The sequence below is a fragment of the Fusarium verticillioides genome, chromosome 1, assembly GCF_000149555.1.
Source record: "Fusarium verticillioides 7600 chromosome 1, whole genome shotgun sequence".
In the NCBI taxonomy this organism is placed as follows: Eukaryota; Fungi; Ascomycota; class Sordariomycetes; order Hypocreales; family Nectriaceae; genus Fusarium; species Fusarium verticillioides.
The window spans coordinates 2562877-2580989 of NC_031675.1; the positions used below are offsets into that span (position 1 = coordinate 2562877).

At 46.9% G+C, this 18113-nt stretch overlaps 3 protein-coding genes across 3 annotated transcripts; 2 read left to right on the plus strand and 1 right to left on the minus strand.

The window, feature by feature from the left end:
- Positions 1-1239: 1239 nt before the first annotated feature.
- Positions 1240-4287, minus strand: FVEG_01217 (hypothetical protein). Its single transcript, XM_018888049.1, has 2 exons — positions 3433-4287; positions 1240-3339 (listed from the first exon to the last, which is right to left on the minus strand). The coding sequence occupies exon 2, from the start codon at positions 3289-3291 to the stop codon at positions 1699-1701; it is 1593 nt and encodes a 530-aa protein (XP_018743888.1). The 5' UTR covers positions 3292-3339; positions 3433-4287; the 3' UTR covers positions 1240-1698.
- An 8805-nt stretch (positions 4288-13092) lies between these two features.
- Positions 13093-14904, plus strand: FVEG_01216 (hypothetical protein). The gene is made up of 3 exons (XM_018888048.1): positions 13093-13306; positions 13452-14008; positions 14069-14904. Exons 1-3 carry the CDS (start codon positions 13222-13224, stop codon positions 14402-14404), a joined length of 978 nt encoding a protein of 325 aa, XP_018743887.1. The 5' UTR covers positions 13093-13221; the 3' UTR covers positions 14405-14904.
- A 48-nt stretch (positions 14905-14952) lies between these two features.
- Positions 14953-17528, plus strand: FVEG_14795 (hypothetical protein). The gene has a single exon (XM_018903787.1). The coding sequence runs from the start codon at positions 15640-15642 to the stop codon at positions 16519-16521; it is 882 nt and encodes a 293-aa protein (XP_018743886.1). The 5' UTR covers positions 14953-15639; the 3' UTR covers positions 16522-17528.
- Positions 17529-18113: the final 585 nt, after the last annotated feature.

Genomic DNA, 18113 nt, shown 5'->3' on the forward strand with positions numbered 1-18113 from the left:
GCTTTACGCGTCCTGGCGCAAAGGTTTTGGGTCTTCTGGCTGTCTAAGGGGTTGCCACTGGACGATTAGTATTGGTTGTCACCATACTTAGCGAGAGCAGCAAAGTTAGCATCCAATTCTAATGAAGGGGGACCGAGACCTCAGAACGCTCCCCAAATAATCCCAACCGGGCAAAGATTCACTTGATACGTGAAAACTTTGGCTAATATATTTGCAGCCCAGTATGATCGAGTTTAGAGAGAGAATATGAGATCCATAGTAGAAACGCGCCGCAATCGTTTAAACAACAGGACACACGTAAAGGTATCATTCGGTGAGTATTTGAGTGTTACTACTCTGTTGTGCCTTCGATTTCTGCCAGGAATAGAAATATCAGCACTGGTATCCTCTGAGGAAGCCGATTTAAACCCTATCATGACCAAGCCCAGTGACAAACCGTCCTCCATCATTTCGTATCTGGGATCCTCGAGATTTATGATTGTCAGAGTACCCATAGAGTTCCCTCGCCCAAGTAATAGTCGGCACCTACTAACATTAGTATGTTGCAAGTACCTAATCGGCAAACTCCGAGCTGATCTACCATTGAACGCCTGCTATCGCCAGTCAGCTTTCGATATCTCCTCGCCCTCTCATGAGTTGCTCAGGCCCTCTGAGTGAGGACCAAGTCCATAGACAAACATACACACGCAAGAGCCACTGTCAGTCACTGAGGCCCAATGAAATACTCTCCTTTGACTACCAAGAGATGACAGGTTTAAAATGATTGCCTGAAGATTTCGTGATCTCTTGAGCAAACCTTCAATGGGCGGAAGGACCATGCCCTGGTTTTAGGCTCTATCGATGTTTCAGTCTAAACAATAGACTAGACGTGACCGCCCAAAAACATATCTCAGCCAGCTTCCACTGCGGTCCGACTTACTGATAATAAATAAGGCTCTCACGGGTATGGTGTGATCATCCCCTGTTCACTCATATTCTCCAGTCAGGCTCTTTCGATTGTTCTTTTTGCCTATACGCCATATACTCTGTAGCCCCATTACCTTCTTTTGAGCTTCCAAATTTTCATGGTCAACTTATGGTTCTTCACTATCATTTATCCTAGTAACGTCGCCCGTATATTTCAAGCACAAATAGGGATAACGGATAGCAATCTAAGGAGCTTGAAGGTGGTTTCAAATGGCTATCATATTCCCAACAGAACCTTCAGCGCTGGCATCAGTAAGACTAGAGTGGCATGAAGAGAGGTATTAAGAGGTTTTGTTCATTTAATTGTCATGGTGGGTTTGGGTTGACTAAAGATCCCATTGCTTCCCCTAATCATAACGCATCAAGCATCAAGTATAGTTCATCCACACATTGCCTATCAATGGCTCATAGATGACAAACTATTGCCGACCATTACTTGAGGCGCATTAACATTTCCTCCGCTGGTTCTATAACCACATTCCTCAAAATTTGTGCCGGTGTACAAAAGCGACCTGGCAATATCAATTGTGACGCCCATTCATGACCGTAACGTGTAACGAAAATCGACAGGTGACCGCCCGTTGTGGTATCTTGAGTCAAACAAGTAAACGAAAATTTTACAAAAACATCGTAGCGAAGCATGACCTGCTCGCATGAAAGACAAATGAAATGAAGTCGTGTAAGCATATCTCGTTGTCGTGTAGTCTGTAAGGATGAGACCTGATGTTGGCCTTACAGACGCCCATTTCGTTGGGACGGCATTGGGCCTGTCTCTTCTGATTGATAGCAACGCGATTGAGGCTCTCGAAGTCTATTCGTTACATGGATGTCCACGAGCATTTCGACAAGTGCCTCCGCATCCTTGTGAACGTTGACAAGATCGGCAGGACCAGAAGAAATTCCAAGTAAGCTACCGTCAGCTCGCGGTTTTCGATACGCCGCGAAAATGATTCCATGGCCAGTGTTCATGGATTGGATAGAGCATGTTGAAGAAGAGTTTCTCGAGATGGCAGAGCTCCCTGTTGAACACTCGCCAGTGTAGAAAGCACAGGCATAGCCTCGCGCAAATTCATCATTACGGACCTCCTTTGCTCGATACTCGATCCAACCTGGAGTCTTCAAAATCTTGCTATGAGCTGTTGTTGATATTTGGAAAGGCATATTGACATTTTCCAGTCCATAAGCGGCGAGAAGACGACCAGACAAGGGTCCAAATTTCTTGCTTGGTGAGTTCATGCTGGCGGGGCTTTCAGAATTGATTCGCTCATAGTCAGTCCATAGATTGACCACGTAAACGAGATCGAAGTTGTAGCGTTTGGCAATCCTAGCCGCCTCAAATGCTGCAGCAGTTGCAGGCTTGCTTGCATAAGGTGGGGTGAGTGTCAGGAGGGAAGAACGAGGAGAATCGGGGGCAGAAGGGGCAGTGGCGTATGTTGATGTCTCTACCGCATCCGCATCTGCGGGAGCCGATTCAGCAATGTCATCATCACTGAGGTTGAAAAATTCGTTAAAGTCTGGTTCTCGGAGTGTAGAGCTAGTAATGGAGAGCATATTTGTGGTGTCTTCCAAACTAGTCTGACTGATAGCTTTTCGAAGTGGCCTCTGATCCGAAGTTTTGGTGAAATGGCGGCGAATGTCCTTGCAAACTGCCCTGTTCAGAAAGTCGATAGACTTGGATGTTCGCAGTTGAGCAATGTGAACCGGACGAAGCTCTGGTGAAGACTCTGGCGTCGGGGGCTTCTGGGGAGGCAATGCCGGAAGCTTTTTGTCGCGGAAATACTGAGGGCTGCAGGCACCCTCATCTTCCAGGTCTGAGGATGGGGGAGTATTGAGCCGCGAAGTTCTAGTTGCAGGCTTTCTCGAATGTCGTAATGAAAGGCTACGCTCACTAGGGGCTTCCATGGATGATTTTGGATCACAGGTAGATGAAGAAGCAGATGTTTCTCCCTGGCGGGTTGGAGGTCGCGGAAATTGATAAACATCAAACTCGTCTAGGAAGGAATCGTCTTGTGTAGGCATGAAAGAAGCCTTGAGAGGGGAGTACTGTAACTTATGCGAATTTGAGAATCGCATAGGGCTTTGGGTGTGCATCAAGTCCACCCGATGAGGAGAAAGAGGAGCCGTTAGAGATGGAACTCGATTACCCGGCTGCTTTCTTACTTCCTCTCGCGCCGCCATGCGACTTGTTTTTGGGCGAATAAAAGAAGGTGAAGGAAACTGAGGTATTGTTGGAGGGTTAGAAGCAGGCTCAACTGCATCGGTCGAGGCGGCTGGCGTCTTCTTCTTTGCGAAGAAGCGCTCGAGGCTTCCGAAACCATTGGCCATATTGAACCTTTGGTCAGTGAAGAGGCAAGTTAACGTTGCGCAGGATGCCTAGATCGAGTCGTGTTAGCGAAGTGAAAGATAGTCTTGAGCGCACCTCGTGCCTAGAGGCGCACGGAGCGAAGGAATTGGGTTGTAACGTACCAGATCTGATGTAGTGAAGACTTATCAGTGGAGGAAATAAAGAGACGAGCTGTAAGCCGAAGTGACCTTTGGGGTGAATCAGAGTCACTCGTGGTGGAAATTGGTGTTTTGTGAGAACAAGGCAAAACAGTTCAGACTGGAATTGAAGCTGAATGGCGCTAGATGCTCGAGACTGGTTCGGGTGTGACTGTATCAAACAGTGGCGAAGGGAGAATTGCAGGAAGTAGGATAGTTCATGACCACAAGGGCGGATGCAATCAGTTGGATTCCCGACGCAGACCTGCGTGCTCTTCGAGACGTTGGTTCGATGTGGATTGATGATCGAAGAACAATTGTATTCTCGTTCATGTGTTCCGAAGCGCCAGGCACAGAATGGATTGGTTCTGTCGAGTTTGATGTTGTACTATCCTGTCCTCGTCCTCGTCCTCGTTTCTCTGCGCTGTAATGCGAATTGCAACAGTGTAGAGCCCTGACCTTTGCAACAATGAAACAGTGTGATCCTGTTCTTGTAACAAGCGATCTGAATGTTGATGTTGAGCTGTAAATGATAAATAATGTGCTTTTGTGTGAGGCGTGAGAGCAAATGCAATTCGGTATGACGTGAGAAAGGTTGCACAGCAGGTATAACGGAGTGAGCGAAGAGAGGGAAGGAACCTGAGGCTGTGTTTGTGTTGCACGAGGCAAGAACCACCAAGGACGACCCGTAGCTCTGCTACCACGACTGCCGATGATGCAAATAGGCAGTAAAAAATGAGGTGAATGAATAAGGTCAGGTATGCTGTAATTTTAGCAATTTAAAACAACAGGAACTACCCTTCTTTCTACCATCATCCATCAAAGGCAACAGCTCTGGGCTTCAGGGAGACTTTAAGCATCACTCAGTAAGGAATGACCAGCTCCAACGGGAGGACGTTGGAGGGTAAAACGTTTGTGGCTGCTGCGGGAGCAGGGATAGGGATACCAATGCCCTTGTCAGCCCCACTTGAAGCAGTTGAGCACACCCATAGCTGACGCCGCTCCCCTGCAATCCCTCCAGATCCTCCCTAGCGAACTCCCTTCAACTTCAGCACCCCCAGTACCCTTACAAACTTGGGCTAGTCCTATTCTGAACTCCTCAATAACGCCTAGATACATCCATTGAGAGTTACTTGTGGTTTCTTTTTCTTTAAAGATGAGAAACGAGCATCCGCGCAGCAGAGACATTTGCGAGAGACATGCTTGTTTGAGTGCCCGCAGGACAGCCACACTCTCTACCCAGTTTCGGAGATGTCCTTACGATGTTTTGCTTTCTCGCGAGAAGAGAAGAAATTCAAGTTCGAGTGTAGGCAAACAATGACGATACTCGAAGATAATGTTATGTTGTTTCCTACCCCTGTCTTCTATATCTGACCCAAGGCTGTTTCTCATCCCTGCCTTTCTGCGACTCGATCGCCTTGACACGGCAATTGACTTGGTTCATCTAGGTACCAACCTTTCCATCCACGACGGATCATGCGCTCTGCCATTGATGTCACCGCAAATCTAGGTTAGAGTGCTGATCCATTAGGTGGCCCAGGTTTATCACGCTCTGATGATGTTAGGATATGCTACGGGAAAGCGATACCACTGCCGGTGTGAACTAACAAGGGCCATTACTTTAGTCACTGCAAGGAGCGCGGCTATTGATCTCTCCCCGAGAGACCAGACAGACCGCGGCTTGTTTTCCCCCACGATACAGCACAGGACCCTGGGTCAACGGTAGACAGCTTGCTTTTTTCCCCTGTCGAGGTGAACCAAGCCCTTTTAGCGTTGTCGTCGCTACGGAGTACTCACATGCAATTCTGACAAAAATTCAGCTAACTACCTAGTAGGTAATATGGCAGCATTCCGGTCTCGCAGGCAAAATATCTACTTCTAGTCATATGCAAATCTCCACTGTCATATTTTGTCTCTCAAATGGAATTATTCGCATTTGCCGCTTTTGTTGATACAGAAGCAGCTGAAAAGATAGTGGCCTGCCAAGCTGAATTTCTCTGTGGGAAGCTCCAAGACGTGAAGGTTATCAGCAATAGCAGATCACTTCTGTCAAGGGGAAACTCAGTTCAGACACGTGCTATGTTGAGTTACTTCTTATCGTATTGAAGGCCAAGAACTCTGTTGTCGAGGTGGAGGTTCCAACTAAGGCCCCTCGCTGAAGCCCTTTGCATCCCGAACAATGCCGTTAGAACTGCGGCGCTGCCAGCGAGGGACTTTCGGTGCTGATGATGGTTCCCCGAAAGGCCATTGGCTGGGGTAAATATCATGATTAAGGAAATATCGGAAATTCCTTGCATAGCCCGGTATATACGGAGTACCATGACCCATCATCACTCCGCAAGGAGCCGTGATTTTTCAGTCGTGCGTGGATTAAAAAAAAAAAAGTACGGCGCAAAATTTCCTCACGCTCTGCATTAGGGCTGTCACTGAATTCTCGGGTGATGCCATAATAACTCTTATAGCACTCTTTCAATATGATGATTCGAAACTGATTTTGTCCTTGGGGTCAGTTGCAGCCTCATGTATGGGCTTACTGCTTTGTCCCAGTTACACATAGCCATAAGTGCTATTTACTTTTTCGTCTATTGTCCTACGAGTTTACCGAGGCCAAGACTTACGCACAGGCACACGTACGGTCCGTGTCTCAGAGGAGCATCAGGATCTGGTGGGAAGCCAGGGTTAGAGCTAGGGTAGACGCTTTAGCATATCATGAGCTCCGCTTCCTACCAGTATGTAAACCTTTTTCTTCTTCTTGATAGTACTGGGCAGGCAAAATATTTGACTTACAGCCGTACGATATTTTCACCCATGAGAACAACTAGATGAGCTTTCGACAAGCCATTGACGGAGAAGCAGAGCTTCCCATCATTTGATCCTTTATAAGGGCTCCTGGTTGCAACCCAATGCTCAAGTTTGCTCGAAACAGAAGGCTGATGTGAAGGTAGGAAACAGTTTCTGCATATAAAGAGCCAAATACTACCTTCCCAGCAATGATTGCGGATCATCCGTCACTTGCACATTCTAATGGGGTCAAGTTCAACTTCAAAAACGATGGCGAGCCCTTGTCTCTTTGTTCACAGGGACCCTAGAAAGGTGGAGTCCACATTGCTTCTTTTGTCTGTCTCATCTCTGCTCATTGGCCCTTTGTAGTGGCGGAGTGCATGGGACTTCCCCGCTTGTCATGGCTGTTAGGCCGTGCACCTTATCCTCAAGTAAGACTGCTCGTTCCTAGCTTCTTGTATCCTTGTCAACAGTTGCTGCATCAGACAAAGAAGCTTGCAGCTGTCGACGTAATGAGTTGCGGCAGATATCCCGAGTCAAATGCGTGAAAATCACATGATACTAAGCTTGGTCAGTATACCCAAGCAGGTATGTGCGTATGAGGCTCATGGCTGTCTGGCTAATCAGAGGCTATGTATCGTTATAGAAAGGAAGAAGCTCACCATGACTCCCCTGGCCACGGGAACAGCGATTACGCAAATGTCCTGGCAGGCCCTCGACCTTTTGTGAAAGAACTCCGTATACTCCGTATTCTTTTTACGTCTGTTATGACAGATCTCCCATCAGATCTCACTTCCTCTGCCTGGGTTGGTGTCTCTGCTAGGCTTTTCCAGGACTCGTATCCGTCAATCAAAAGACCTCAATGACCGGGCCCGAGTCGTGCTTACCCCGCTGATGACATCTGGTCTTGTCAACAAGACTACCCCTTGCTTTTTGGGTCATACAAGCCTGAGTCGCTCACAAATACAAGCGACAAGTAACGAGCCAGCTTCTCAAGAAAGATGCATAGTGTCTCACTCAACCTTTTTAGGTTTCACAGAAGTCAGTGGTAGAGTGGCTAGCTGGCTCGGCCATGGGAGGCAAAAAGGGAACTTTGTGCACAGCATCCAACCTATTTATCCACGCTCCCTTCATAATCCCTTGTGCTAGCCCTTACCTCAGATCATACGTCTGAACTTTAATATCATGAGAGTCGGTTTTCATATGTTCTGTTGTTCCCTTGTTGATGGTACTGGATTTCTGTCCTACTCAACCTATTCGTCAGCTGTGTTCAGCTTGTCAGGCCTCTTGAAGGCTTGCCACTGTCTGTTGCAAGACCTAGAAGCCACAGGCCCAGGCGCACGATGGACAAACAAAATTATGAACGTACTGGGTCGAAACCCTTTCAGTGTGTTGTTTGAGAGGCCTGGTTGGGTAATACTTTCCTTCCTACGTTCTTGATTATGCAATTGACCAGACTGAAATAGCCTCGATAGCATGCACAAAACATGCCTAATGACTGACTAAGGTATTCACCATATTGGTGCTTTTTGGTCTTCATATGCCGGAACAGCTGGAGCAGCAATCTGAAATCCAAGACATTCCATAATTGCATAGATGAGAACTCATTGGGTAGGGTAGTAAAACTTGACTTGGCTGAATATCTCACTTCACATTGTCATGTAACAGGTCTGGTGGAATCACTTCATCAGCGACCCAGGGCAACTGCGGGAGTGTCACTTAACTGCGAATCATCTTTGTGTGACCTTTGCTTGTGTGGCTTCACTTTGCCAGTTCCTAAATTATTCCTTGGATCGGTCCAGCTGGCCTTCCAATCGACTGGTCAGGACATGCCTGTCAAAAGCAGAGCTAAGGGCTGGATTTGGTAAGGGCTGCTTTTTTTGCAGAGCAGTAACAGACCCGACAGAAAGGAAATGCTAGATTAACGGGAGCCCAGAATCGATCGCTACATCAATGTAACCCAGTTCCGGCAGCTGCAGCCGCACATGTACCTATACGGAGTTATATCAGACAGGTAATCTTACAGTCCCAGATTGTAGGGGCGAGGTGCAGATTTAGCGAGGCTGGCTCGAAATCATGCGAGAGAGTCCTTGCTACTCCGTAGAGCAAGAGTAAATCCAGACTCCTCCAGTCTTGCTCCGATACGCGACTCACCCGAGTCTCAGCAAGTCCCTCTTGTCCTCCTGTATACGTGCGAAGAAAATCCTTCACCTTCCTCCCTTGCTTCATGCATGCTTCCAGAAAGGTGAAGGGCAAGAATAAATAGTGACCGAGCTCCATCTTTCTCCCTCACGTCAAGCCCCGATAATCTCCACTCGGCGAGCCCCAATAATAGTACCAATCCGTTCCACCGTTAACCACGCGGATCTAGTCCGGCCACGCGAGACGGGAGTGGCAACGGCACGAAAACTCAACAAAAGCACAGAAAAACATGCGTGTACGCTACTGTAAGAGCATCGTCTCTCGACCAACAGTTTCTTGAGGGCATGCAATGCCTCGCATATGCATACATGATGCATCCTTGTTGGCTCTCGTTGTTGTCGCAAGAACTGTGACGGCCTAGACACTCTAATATCGCAGTATCATCGCTGCCGCAGGAACCCGGAGCGCCACAGCTTGAGACATTGTAAGATTTGTTGTTGACTGTCAAGTTTGACGTCGGGTTCACGGCTGTCTTGGCTCTGCAAGAACTTCATTTACTTTTGTTCCTTGTTTTACTGCTCCTGCAGGCTGACACTTTTTCTGGTTCTTCTACTGGGTGGGACTAGGAACTTCACATTGGTCCCATCCATTCCTTGTGCGCTGGACGGTCTTTTTCTCACTGGTTCTTAATTCGGACAGCCCGTTTTACTGACTCATAAACGCAACAGAGATCGCTATGAAAGTCATGGGACTGCCTTTTCTTAAAGAGGCTCGTATATATGGTGTCGGGAGCATTATACATGTTTGGATGAGGAGGATCACCAGTTTCTATTCAGGTTGACTGAACTTTCCGAAAATCGCCCACATAATTCCCCATCCTTTGACATATATGATTGTAGCAAGCCCATGGTATTAATAGATTTCAACCACACAGACATTAACACCTTCACTCAGCAAATACAACCACAAGCCACCGAATAGCGAGTCCTTGGTATCTAACAAGGCAGACAACTTAGCTTTATATAAGTCAAGTATGAACTACAATTATCTTACTACTATTAGAATCTATTCTGAATATTGTATCATGCAATAGTCAAGAGACTGACATACTATCCATGACGTTAGGGAATGCAACAGTGCAATAATCGCTCGCAACTAGGGTGTCCAGCCATCAGTAGACAGAGAAGTTGGCCATAATAACTAGCAAAACTCAAGTAAAGCAGTCAAACATAAAGTCTGGATGAGTCAATATCTGGTGATGGCCGCCGGAAAAAAGGGTATCATGTTTGAGATAACTGGGTGAAGCCATAACTGGGCGATCTCTAACATGTATCTCATCTAGGGACCTTATATGATTGGTAACGGCGACAACAGCAAAACTACAAGCCAGCTAAGCATAACCTTGAATAATATCAATGTAAAGACACATGTCAAAGCAACAGGTCACAGAGCTTGACACCAGGGGTCAAAGCTACGACTGGTTTGGCTGCGACAACGTGTAGCGCATAAATCGATCAATCTACTTGACCACGAAGCGATACCGGTAACTTTTATGACGATACATTCTCCCTTCGAGGCTCTCCTCAGCATACCGATTACTTGGCCAAATTTAACATAAAGCGATGCAGGTGACTTTTTCGATGCCTCTGTAAGCCAGCAAGAAGGCTTACAGTGCCGTATCACAATTTTCTGGGGATGGCAGTGGCAATTTCCTTTCAATTCTGGTAGAAAAGGCGTCCGTGTATAATCTAACAAGAGAGTTGCAACTGTTCACTTGCGATAATGTATCTGTAGTTCATCAAGCAGGAAGACACCATGCTTAGAATGACTGACTGAGAGATAAAAGCGGCTACAAACTTAAGGGGCCAGTGCGGGCATTTTACTAATCTAATACAAATTATTTATAGCTTAGAATATCATCTGCAGAACTTAATGTCTATGAAGTTAGTATGTGCCATATATCGTAGTCGATATTGTTTATATCTACTGATGATAATTCCGAACCCAGCCTCGTGCGCTTCGAGGGATAACCGCCTTCACTCTGTTTTGATAAGAAAGTTCGAACAGTAGCCCAGATTTCCTCAAAGCTCCTTGATTGTATATCAAAGGCAGTCCACGATCGTTGGTATTGTTCACGTAGAAGGGATAGCAGGAGCAAATGACTAGCCCTAGATACCTTAGCATCTATTCAATTCACGAACAATGGGAGATCACACAATGAAATCATAAGCCCAACCACTCTTGACGATATGATTTATGCAGCATCCAACAGATGTCGTATTTGACAGAATGCTGTGTTTCCCTTCAGCAATCGTTCATTTCCAATGAAACCAGCCAGTATGCTAATATCTCAGAAAGCATTGGGGCCACCAAGTTAGTATACCTGCTCAGTTCAATTTGATACGCTACAGCAATTCAGATACCTGGATAATAGCCTATATCATGGACGTCTAGCGAGTGACATGTAGAATTCCCCAGTATACTATATTCTCTTTTCCCCTGTTATAAATACATATTATACATGTAGTTATACAAGCTAAGTTACGTGCGTATAGTTTCTTTATCAGTTAATGAACGAGAAAATTATAAGAACTATAGGCATAATACGAATGATAAGTAATTGTCGTTATTTCTAACAGTGCAGCGCAGTGATTCAGAGGCCTTCTGGATGCTTCTTATATATAAAAGACAACATATTTCCAACCCTTTCCTTCTTTTTAAAATCCAATTTAATCTTCTCTACTGTTCAGGCATATCAGTGGAAGGCGGAATCCCAATTCCTCATGGCTGAGCATCAAGAAGAGGATTGGGCGTTCAGCTGCTCTGGGCTTGCCTTCAACACAGGCAAACCTGGACGAGCAAAGTCACTCGTCTTCAAAGTTCGACATGGGGCCACTACTTCAAAAGTAACCATTGGTTCCTTCAGTACGTTGGATACTGAGGTATGTCAGGCTGGTTTCGGCAATGGAGAATTGACTTTGGCATGAGAACCACAAGCATGGAAGAGTCATCCATCGCTGACATGAATGCCATTTGCAGATCGATTATAATAGAAAATATCTCGCCCTCGTCGTAGGGGAATGTTTCAAAAAGGACGACAACGAGATTCTCGATGAACACTACCTGAAAAAAATACTCCGCGTGCGACTGTGTTCAAACTTTTGACAGAGAAATCCACGCACATATCGACACCAGAGAGTCTAGATATATTGTGAGATTAGCCAAATATGAAAACAAGAGGGTCGGATACTTCACTCTCCAAAACAAGCTAAACGGCCTCTGCTAGCTGAAATCTCTCTCTTTTACGAGTCACCATCCAAGAAGTGTATGTTTTACTCTAAATTCGTGGTCGGCGAACTACAATCCACCCGGAAGATTCAACGTGCTCATATCCGTAATATAATTACTGAGCTTCTGAAGGGGAATCGCCGAAGATCTGGAGAAATCGGATTCCCTGGAATCTTCGGGGCTGTCTGAGACTGGCGCTTCGGCCTCTCACCGAATATCAGCAACAGAAAATTCAACGGCAACAACAGCTTCAGATGATGGTATTCAACTTCTCCAGAACCTTGACGGAGTCTTGAGGGCTGAAGAAGCTGCGCTAAGCACGTCGAACTTGGAAAGTCGAGTCGAACCAGAGTTTGAAGAAAGCATCAGGAGGATTCGACAGCTGGGAGAAGGCGGTATGACATGGCGGCTGCAACAGACTTTTTCCATGAATTATGTGAGGGTAATTACCCTTCGCATCTTTTCATTGATTGTCCCTCGTTAACTAAAAGTAGATCTTCTGGCCTAAGATGATGACCCCATTGATGAACATATTGTCACACCGAAAGTAATAACTCAGCTTGATACTGGCATCTACAACGGGCCCTGTCTATGGTAATTTCTCCAGCCCTGCCTGCCTCGTCAACCAGCGTCGACACTTTCTTCCGTACACTCACCTTGCTTTTATGTGGCAAAGTGTCAACTTCGACCTTCAATGATGATCCTATCTTGCTTGCAGATGCCATTCTGCACTGCTATCTAATTTCAGACGCAATCGTTGGCAGCCCGTTCCTGGAAACCCCAGCCAATGGTTCTGGTTAAGGTCTATATTTATCCATGTGTGAGGAGACAAGGGTGACTGTTTACGAGCATAGGAATGGCAGACTGGGAATATGCATCAGGGGGCTTGCTACGTTCGTATTTTGGCGTTCAACCATTTGGGAAAGGGGACTGCTTTAATTTGAACGCCCAAAGAGAGATACAAGCTAGTCTCTAATATGATATATCTCCTTTTACTAAGGTAGTAGGTAGATCGGTAGGTAGTATAGAACATTTGCTCATTTTTAATATATCGAGACCTGAGGGAAGACCATAGTCTACCTACATTACTACGGGCAGTTAAATAATGATGTCTATCGGCTAACCACAGTTATCTAGGGTAAGGTATCTGAACAGGTGGCTGGTAATTATTTTGCACTAATCACTCACCTGATCAACTTTGGGCTACAGAGGCAACACTCGGAATATCCCAGTGATGAAAATGTAATACAAGGCACCTACCTTAAACTGCTCATGAATTCGGCGGACCGTTCGACTGGCCATTTTTGGTCCTTGGTGGAAGGTCAAAATGCTTTCTTGTTCCGAGGCCAGGGTAATGAAAAGACGGCAAGATCTGTACGCATGGTTTCTTGAGGCGCCGCTACCTTTCCCGCCATTGGTTAAGTGACGCCAGCCCCGATATAGTAATGACCCCTCCAGCTCGCTTTCTATTGGAGCCCTGGGGCTCAGCGTTTCGGTTCCTGGCTGATTGTCTCTACCACACCGTCATACCCCGTCAACCTAAACCATCACAAGCCATCCATCATGTCGCAGAACACAGTCGTCACTATAGACTCGAAGCGTCACTTCGACTCTGTGCTCAAGTCGTCACGCATAGTCATCGCTGACTGTAAGTAATCTCCCATCAGAATCGACGATCTTTGCGGGTAGTTCTAGAGATACCCCGCCTACCCAGTCAACTTATCCTGCGATGCGACGTATCATTCCCTTGTCACAAATGATGATGTTAAAGGCTAACGAGTGATTCTTTCAAGTCTACGCTGACTGGTCTGACACTTCCAACCAGATCGCTCCTATCTACGAAAGATTCGCCAGAGACGTCGCGCAACCGAATCTCATCACGTTGGTCAAGGTTAACAGCGACAATCAACCAGAGCTTTCGCAAGAGTACAAAATTACAAACCCGCCGACCTTCATTGTTTTTGCAGATGGAAAGCAGGTCGATCAGGTCCAGGGTACCGATCCTCAGAAACTCAAGGATACGCTCATGAAGATACCCGCCTTGGCCACTTCGCTCAATGAGAAGACCGCCAGAGAAAACGCTGGCTCGGCCAGCGGTGGTCCCAGCTGGAAGGGTATGGAAGCTCCACGAGGCTACAACGACATCACCGACCAAATAGAAATCCGTGATCTGGAGGTTCTCAACGCTGATGAGAGCGCCGGGACTGTTCGCGTTCTCTTCGATGGTTCCAAGCCAAGCGGCCTCGGTAACGGCAAGGGAACCTCCAAGGACTACGTGCAGAGCGGTGCAGATGACCAGCTGCTTTTGTACATCCCTTTCCAGTCCATTGTCAAACTCCACACTCTCCAGGTCAGTTTATTGGTTCTTCAAGTTGCACCAAATCCGACACTGACTAACCGCGTATAACAGCTCACTTCCCTCCCTCCCAAGGACGACGAAGACGTGATGAGGCCCGGCAACATTCACCTGTATATCAACCGCACTCATAACCTCGACTTCAACGAAGCCGACGATACCGAACCAACACAGGCTATCGAGATTTCTCCTGAGGATTGGAACGAGGAGGGAACAGTGAGCCTGAGCTTGCGATATGTGAAATTCCAGAAGACATCGAGTCTTGTGATCTACGTTCAGCAGGGTGAGGGTGATGGAGAGACTGTTCGTCTCGACAGAGTAAGACTCATTGGAGAAGCTGGAGCAAAGCGAGAAATGGGCAAGCTTCAGAAGGTAGGAGAGGACGAGTAAGGTTTCTTTACCAAGAGACCTGTGGTTCGCAATGGAATAGTGGCGAATTTGTATTGTGCCTTAGCATGCATTAAAACATGATCTCGACCGGGAGCAGGTAATAGGAGTTTTGGAGCAAAAGGCGAACAAAACCGCCCAGTCAGATAGACACAGTTGTAACTCCGCAGTTGAACAGAGCTGTTGATTCTGTTCTCTCCAACTTTCATGATCGAACGGATTGCCGACGCAAGCATTACACATACATGTCACGAGAAAGAAAGTTTGATGTCCTGCCTCCCAACCACGACTAAGATGTGTGAAAACACCAAAACCAGACGATGGTAGGGCGGGCCTGCAATTATGATTGATCTGGGGCATAACTGACGCTGCGATTACATCCACGGAAACAAGGATTCGAGCAACACGGGTATAAAAATTTCATGTTATGCCAGCCGCACGAAGAAGAAAAGAAGAAAGGGAAAGCCCTGCTTTGACGACACGTTCGAGATTTTAAGTCGCTGATTCTGAGGATGGTCCGTGCGTGTCTTACTCGGCTAAAAGTCGTTCCGACCTCCGGGTGGACCAGCCGTGGGGTAACAGAGCGTAGTGCACAGGGTGATCATGATGTGTGCCATATCAACATATTGATGTGTAATCATGGTACATCCTCTTGATCCTGTATGATTCGGATTGTGGTGTGGACATGGACTTTCTGGATGATACGCATATTTGCCCCCTAAACGAGGTTGGGCTTTTTGTTGTCATGGTTAATAATATCAACCACTGTGCACACGATGAAGATAACCAGCCACCAAGTCCCCATCATGTCATGATGAGAATCCATTGGGCATTATACCAATGACCGGAAATCCGTGGGAATAAACATCATGGGATTCGTCGCCATGATTGCTTCCTGTATTGTCCGATGATCAACTGATTCGCGCGCGGACACGGGATGGAACCCCGCGATTCGGGCAAAAACGACACTTAAAAGCTTCGTGATCTGCCACTGCGTTTTACGGTATGCCACATATCAACCGGGCCGGAAGATTCGAGCCACATGGAGCTCGTGGAAAAGCGCCGCCATAGATAATGGGGTCATAAATTGCGACATTCGCTTCAACTCTACTCTAGCATTTTGAGAACGCTCGTTACCCGCACGCCTATAACTCACATGAAAGCAATTTCTCGAAGCCTGCGGGGTTTAAAGCGAAGAAACTGCCTGTACTGTCCTACAGTGGAGAATATAATCCGCGATGGGCTTTGTTGCTTTCAATAATTTACCGACCGAGATTCGGTCCATGGTCTGGGCATACACCCTTCCAGAGCCTCGAGTATACGAGATTCTTGACACGCCATTTTCAACGCTCAGGGCCCCGGCCTTTGCAGGACTCATGTTCTCTAGCAGCTCGCATGATGCCCCCCCTGTACTGGCCGCCGTATGCAGAGAGCCCCGTGCCTTCGTGCTTCATCGCTACCGGCCACTAACACTCTCCAACACAATCAAGTACATCGACCCAAGCCGAGATATAATTCTGCTTCAGCCCTACCTCTTGATCAAAAGGTTATTGAGGACTCTGCATTGTCTCGCAGAGGTGGATTTCATGAGGAGAGACCTGAGCCAAGTGGCATTTGGGATATCATATGGATTCAGCACTGGTATCTACCACCCCATACTAAGCGGCAAAGTATCGAAAAACAACATGAAAACGCTCGTGAAAAAGCTCGCAAGGTTCTCCAAATTGGGGAAAGTCCTATTTGTTGTTCATGAGGAATTCAACTGTGTCATCTCAAAACCCCACAGAGCGGAGTCGCAACTTGAGCTTCTATCCAACAGCTTCGTGAAGCCCCAAGAAGATGACCTGTCAAGGACCACTTGGCATTTTCGTCGGAACGAGATACAATATTATCCTCTTCACTTTGAAGAAGAGGTGGAAGAGGACGAGCCGGACACAGAGGATGACGACGTGGAGCTGAACCGCAAGCCGACGAACGAGGATTGGCGACGATTCAAACGACGATTTCTGAAGGCTGTATATCCAACACTGATGAGAGAGCTGCAAGAGAAGTCAAGACAAGAGCACCTTCCTTTCCTGATCGAAGGCGCAAGTATCCTATGGAGATATGAAGCATCATAAACGGAATTTCCCGACGCCACAGGATCATCACTAGGATCTTACGACTCAAGCGTTGGAGTTGCACCCGTTGTAACGACGTTAAATGCCGATCATTTGGGCTATTTGAGTCTGGATTCAAGGGAGCAGTCGTTGTGTTAACACTACCTGGACTCCTGGAGCACTGCCATCTTGGTTGCTTCGATTTGTGTGTGTGTGCGTGTATGCGGAACAACACATCGACTTATGGCGGCAGATACCCGCACCTACAGACACCTTCTCGGTCAGGCTCTGTAGTGATGTAAGGCGTCCCTAACCTCTTGTGGTCTCAGTACGCGCGACCTGCATTGGCGTTGAGGCTGCCATGAGTTAACGAGCCTCTGGCAAGTTCCGAGCGAAAAGCTTGGTATTCGGTAGTGGTTGTTGGTGGCGCCCGGCATACGGGTGCACAGACTAGCGGTTCTGAGTGTATGGCGGAGAAGGGACTGTCCCTATTGTGGAAGTTTTGAGAGGACATACAAAACAAGTTGGTCTTGTTACCCCTCGGTAGATGCTCTCCCACATCCTGATCGGGACTTGGCAGTAGATACGATTGGTCAAGCTACGAATACACTATCTTTTTTGCATGGATTGCTTTATGATTTGCCAATAAGAGTTAAGGCGCAAGGCGCTGCTGGGGCCATAGTATAGTTTCCAAGTATGAAACATGCTGCCATTTACTCTACAAAATGAAACAATTCTGCTCACACTTCTGAGGCATTCAATGCCTAGTGAACATTCAGAGAATTCTCGTTGAAATTCGACCCCCGATCATTTCGAGAAGAGGACCCTTAGAGAACAAGGTCAAACTTCAATGGTCAGCGAAGCTAGTTGGCATTGGCTTTCGGTAAGGTCGCCCTGGGACTCACCCCTGTTGAAGCGCTTGACTTCAATTGGATTAAATTTACGGTGTGCTCGGACTTATCGATATCTATCATCGAAGGAGTGGATTTAAGCTCCTCAAAACGTGCAGTAGGCGCTTCAGTTGACCACTCAAACGATGACGTCTCTTAGCCAACTTCACTAGGCTCATCTTTAAGATGCAGGTTCTTTGCAGTGCATAGACGAATAACCACGGCAAACACACGTCTCCAGAACTCGATTCGCCTAATACGCCACTATCAAATGGGAACGAGCTTGTTTTGACACCAAACGTGCAGGGAGAGAATTTGGTGTCAATTAATGACTAGCTATCTTCCGTACAGTCAGACTAGTGTATGCAGAATGACCGTGGTATCGTCTACAGTGAATTGAGCACGGTGCATTGGCAGCAATAGCCAATATCACGGCGGCCCGACAGCGTTCGGGGCGTATACTAATGAGGTCATCACCATTGTCATCCGCGCAACAATAGCCGCAAAACTTGTAGTGTTACAATTACCTGGGCAGGCTCTGTGGGCCTCTGCGTGTCAGGAAAAATACATACATGTTACATATTCTCCTCAAAAGGAAAAGGAGGCTGGGCGGATTTAACATGATCGCTGGTGAGGTCGTCAACTTTGACACCATTTCTGTAGCTCGCACCAGGAACAAGCAGAAAATCCACTGTATTCCAGACCAAAAACACGTAAAATAGA

What these genes read in the sequence shown, in the direction of transcription:
- FVEG_01217 (XM_018888049.1), bottom strand. Translation starts at nt 3,291, where the DNA reads ATGGCCAATGGTTTCGGAAGCCTCGAGCGCTTCTTCGCAAAGAAGAAG.
- FVEG_01216 (XM_018888048.1), top strand. Translation starts at nt 13,222, where the DNA reads ATGTCGCAGAACACAGTCGTCACTATAGACTCGAAGCGTCACTTCGAC. An exon ending in ACGCATAGTCATCGCTGACT is followed by an intron (nt 13,307 to 13,451) that starts GTAAGTAATCTC and finishes GATTCTTTCAAG; the next exon opens with TCTACGCTGACTGGTCTGAC. An exon ending in TCAAACTCCACACTCTCCAG is followed by an intron (nt 14,009 to 14,068) that starts GTCAGTTTATTG and finishes CGCGTATAACAG; the next exon opens with CTCACTTCCCTCCCTCCCAA.
- FVEG_14795 (XM_018903787.1), top strand. Translation starts at nt 15,640, where the DNA reads ATGGGCTTTGTTGCTTTCAATAATTTACCGACCGAGATTCGGTCCATG.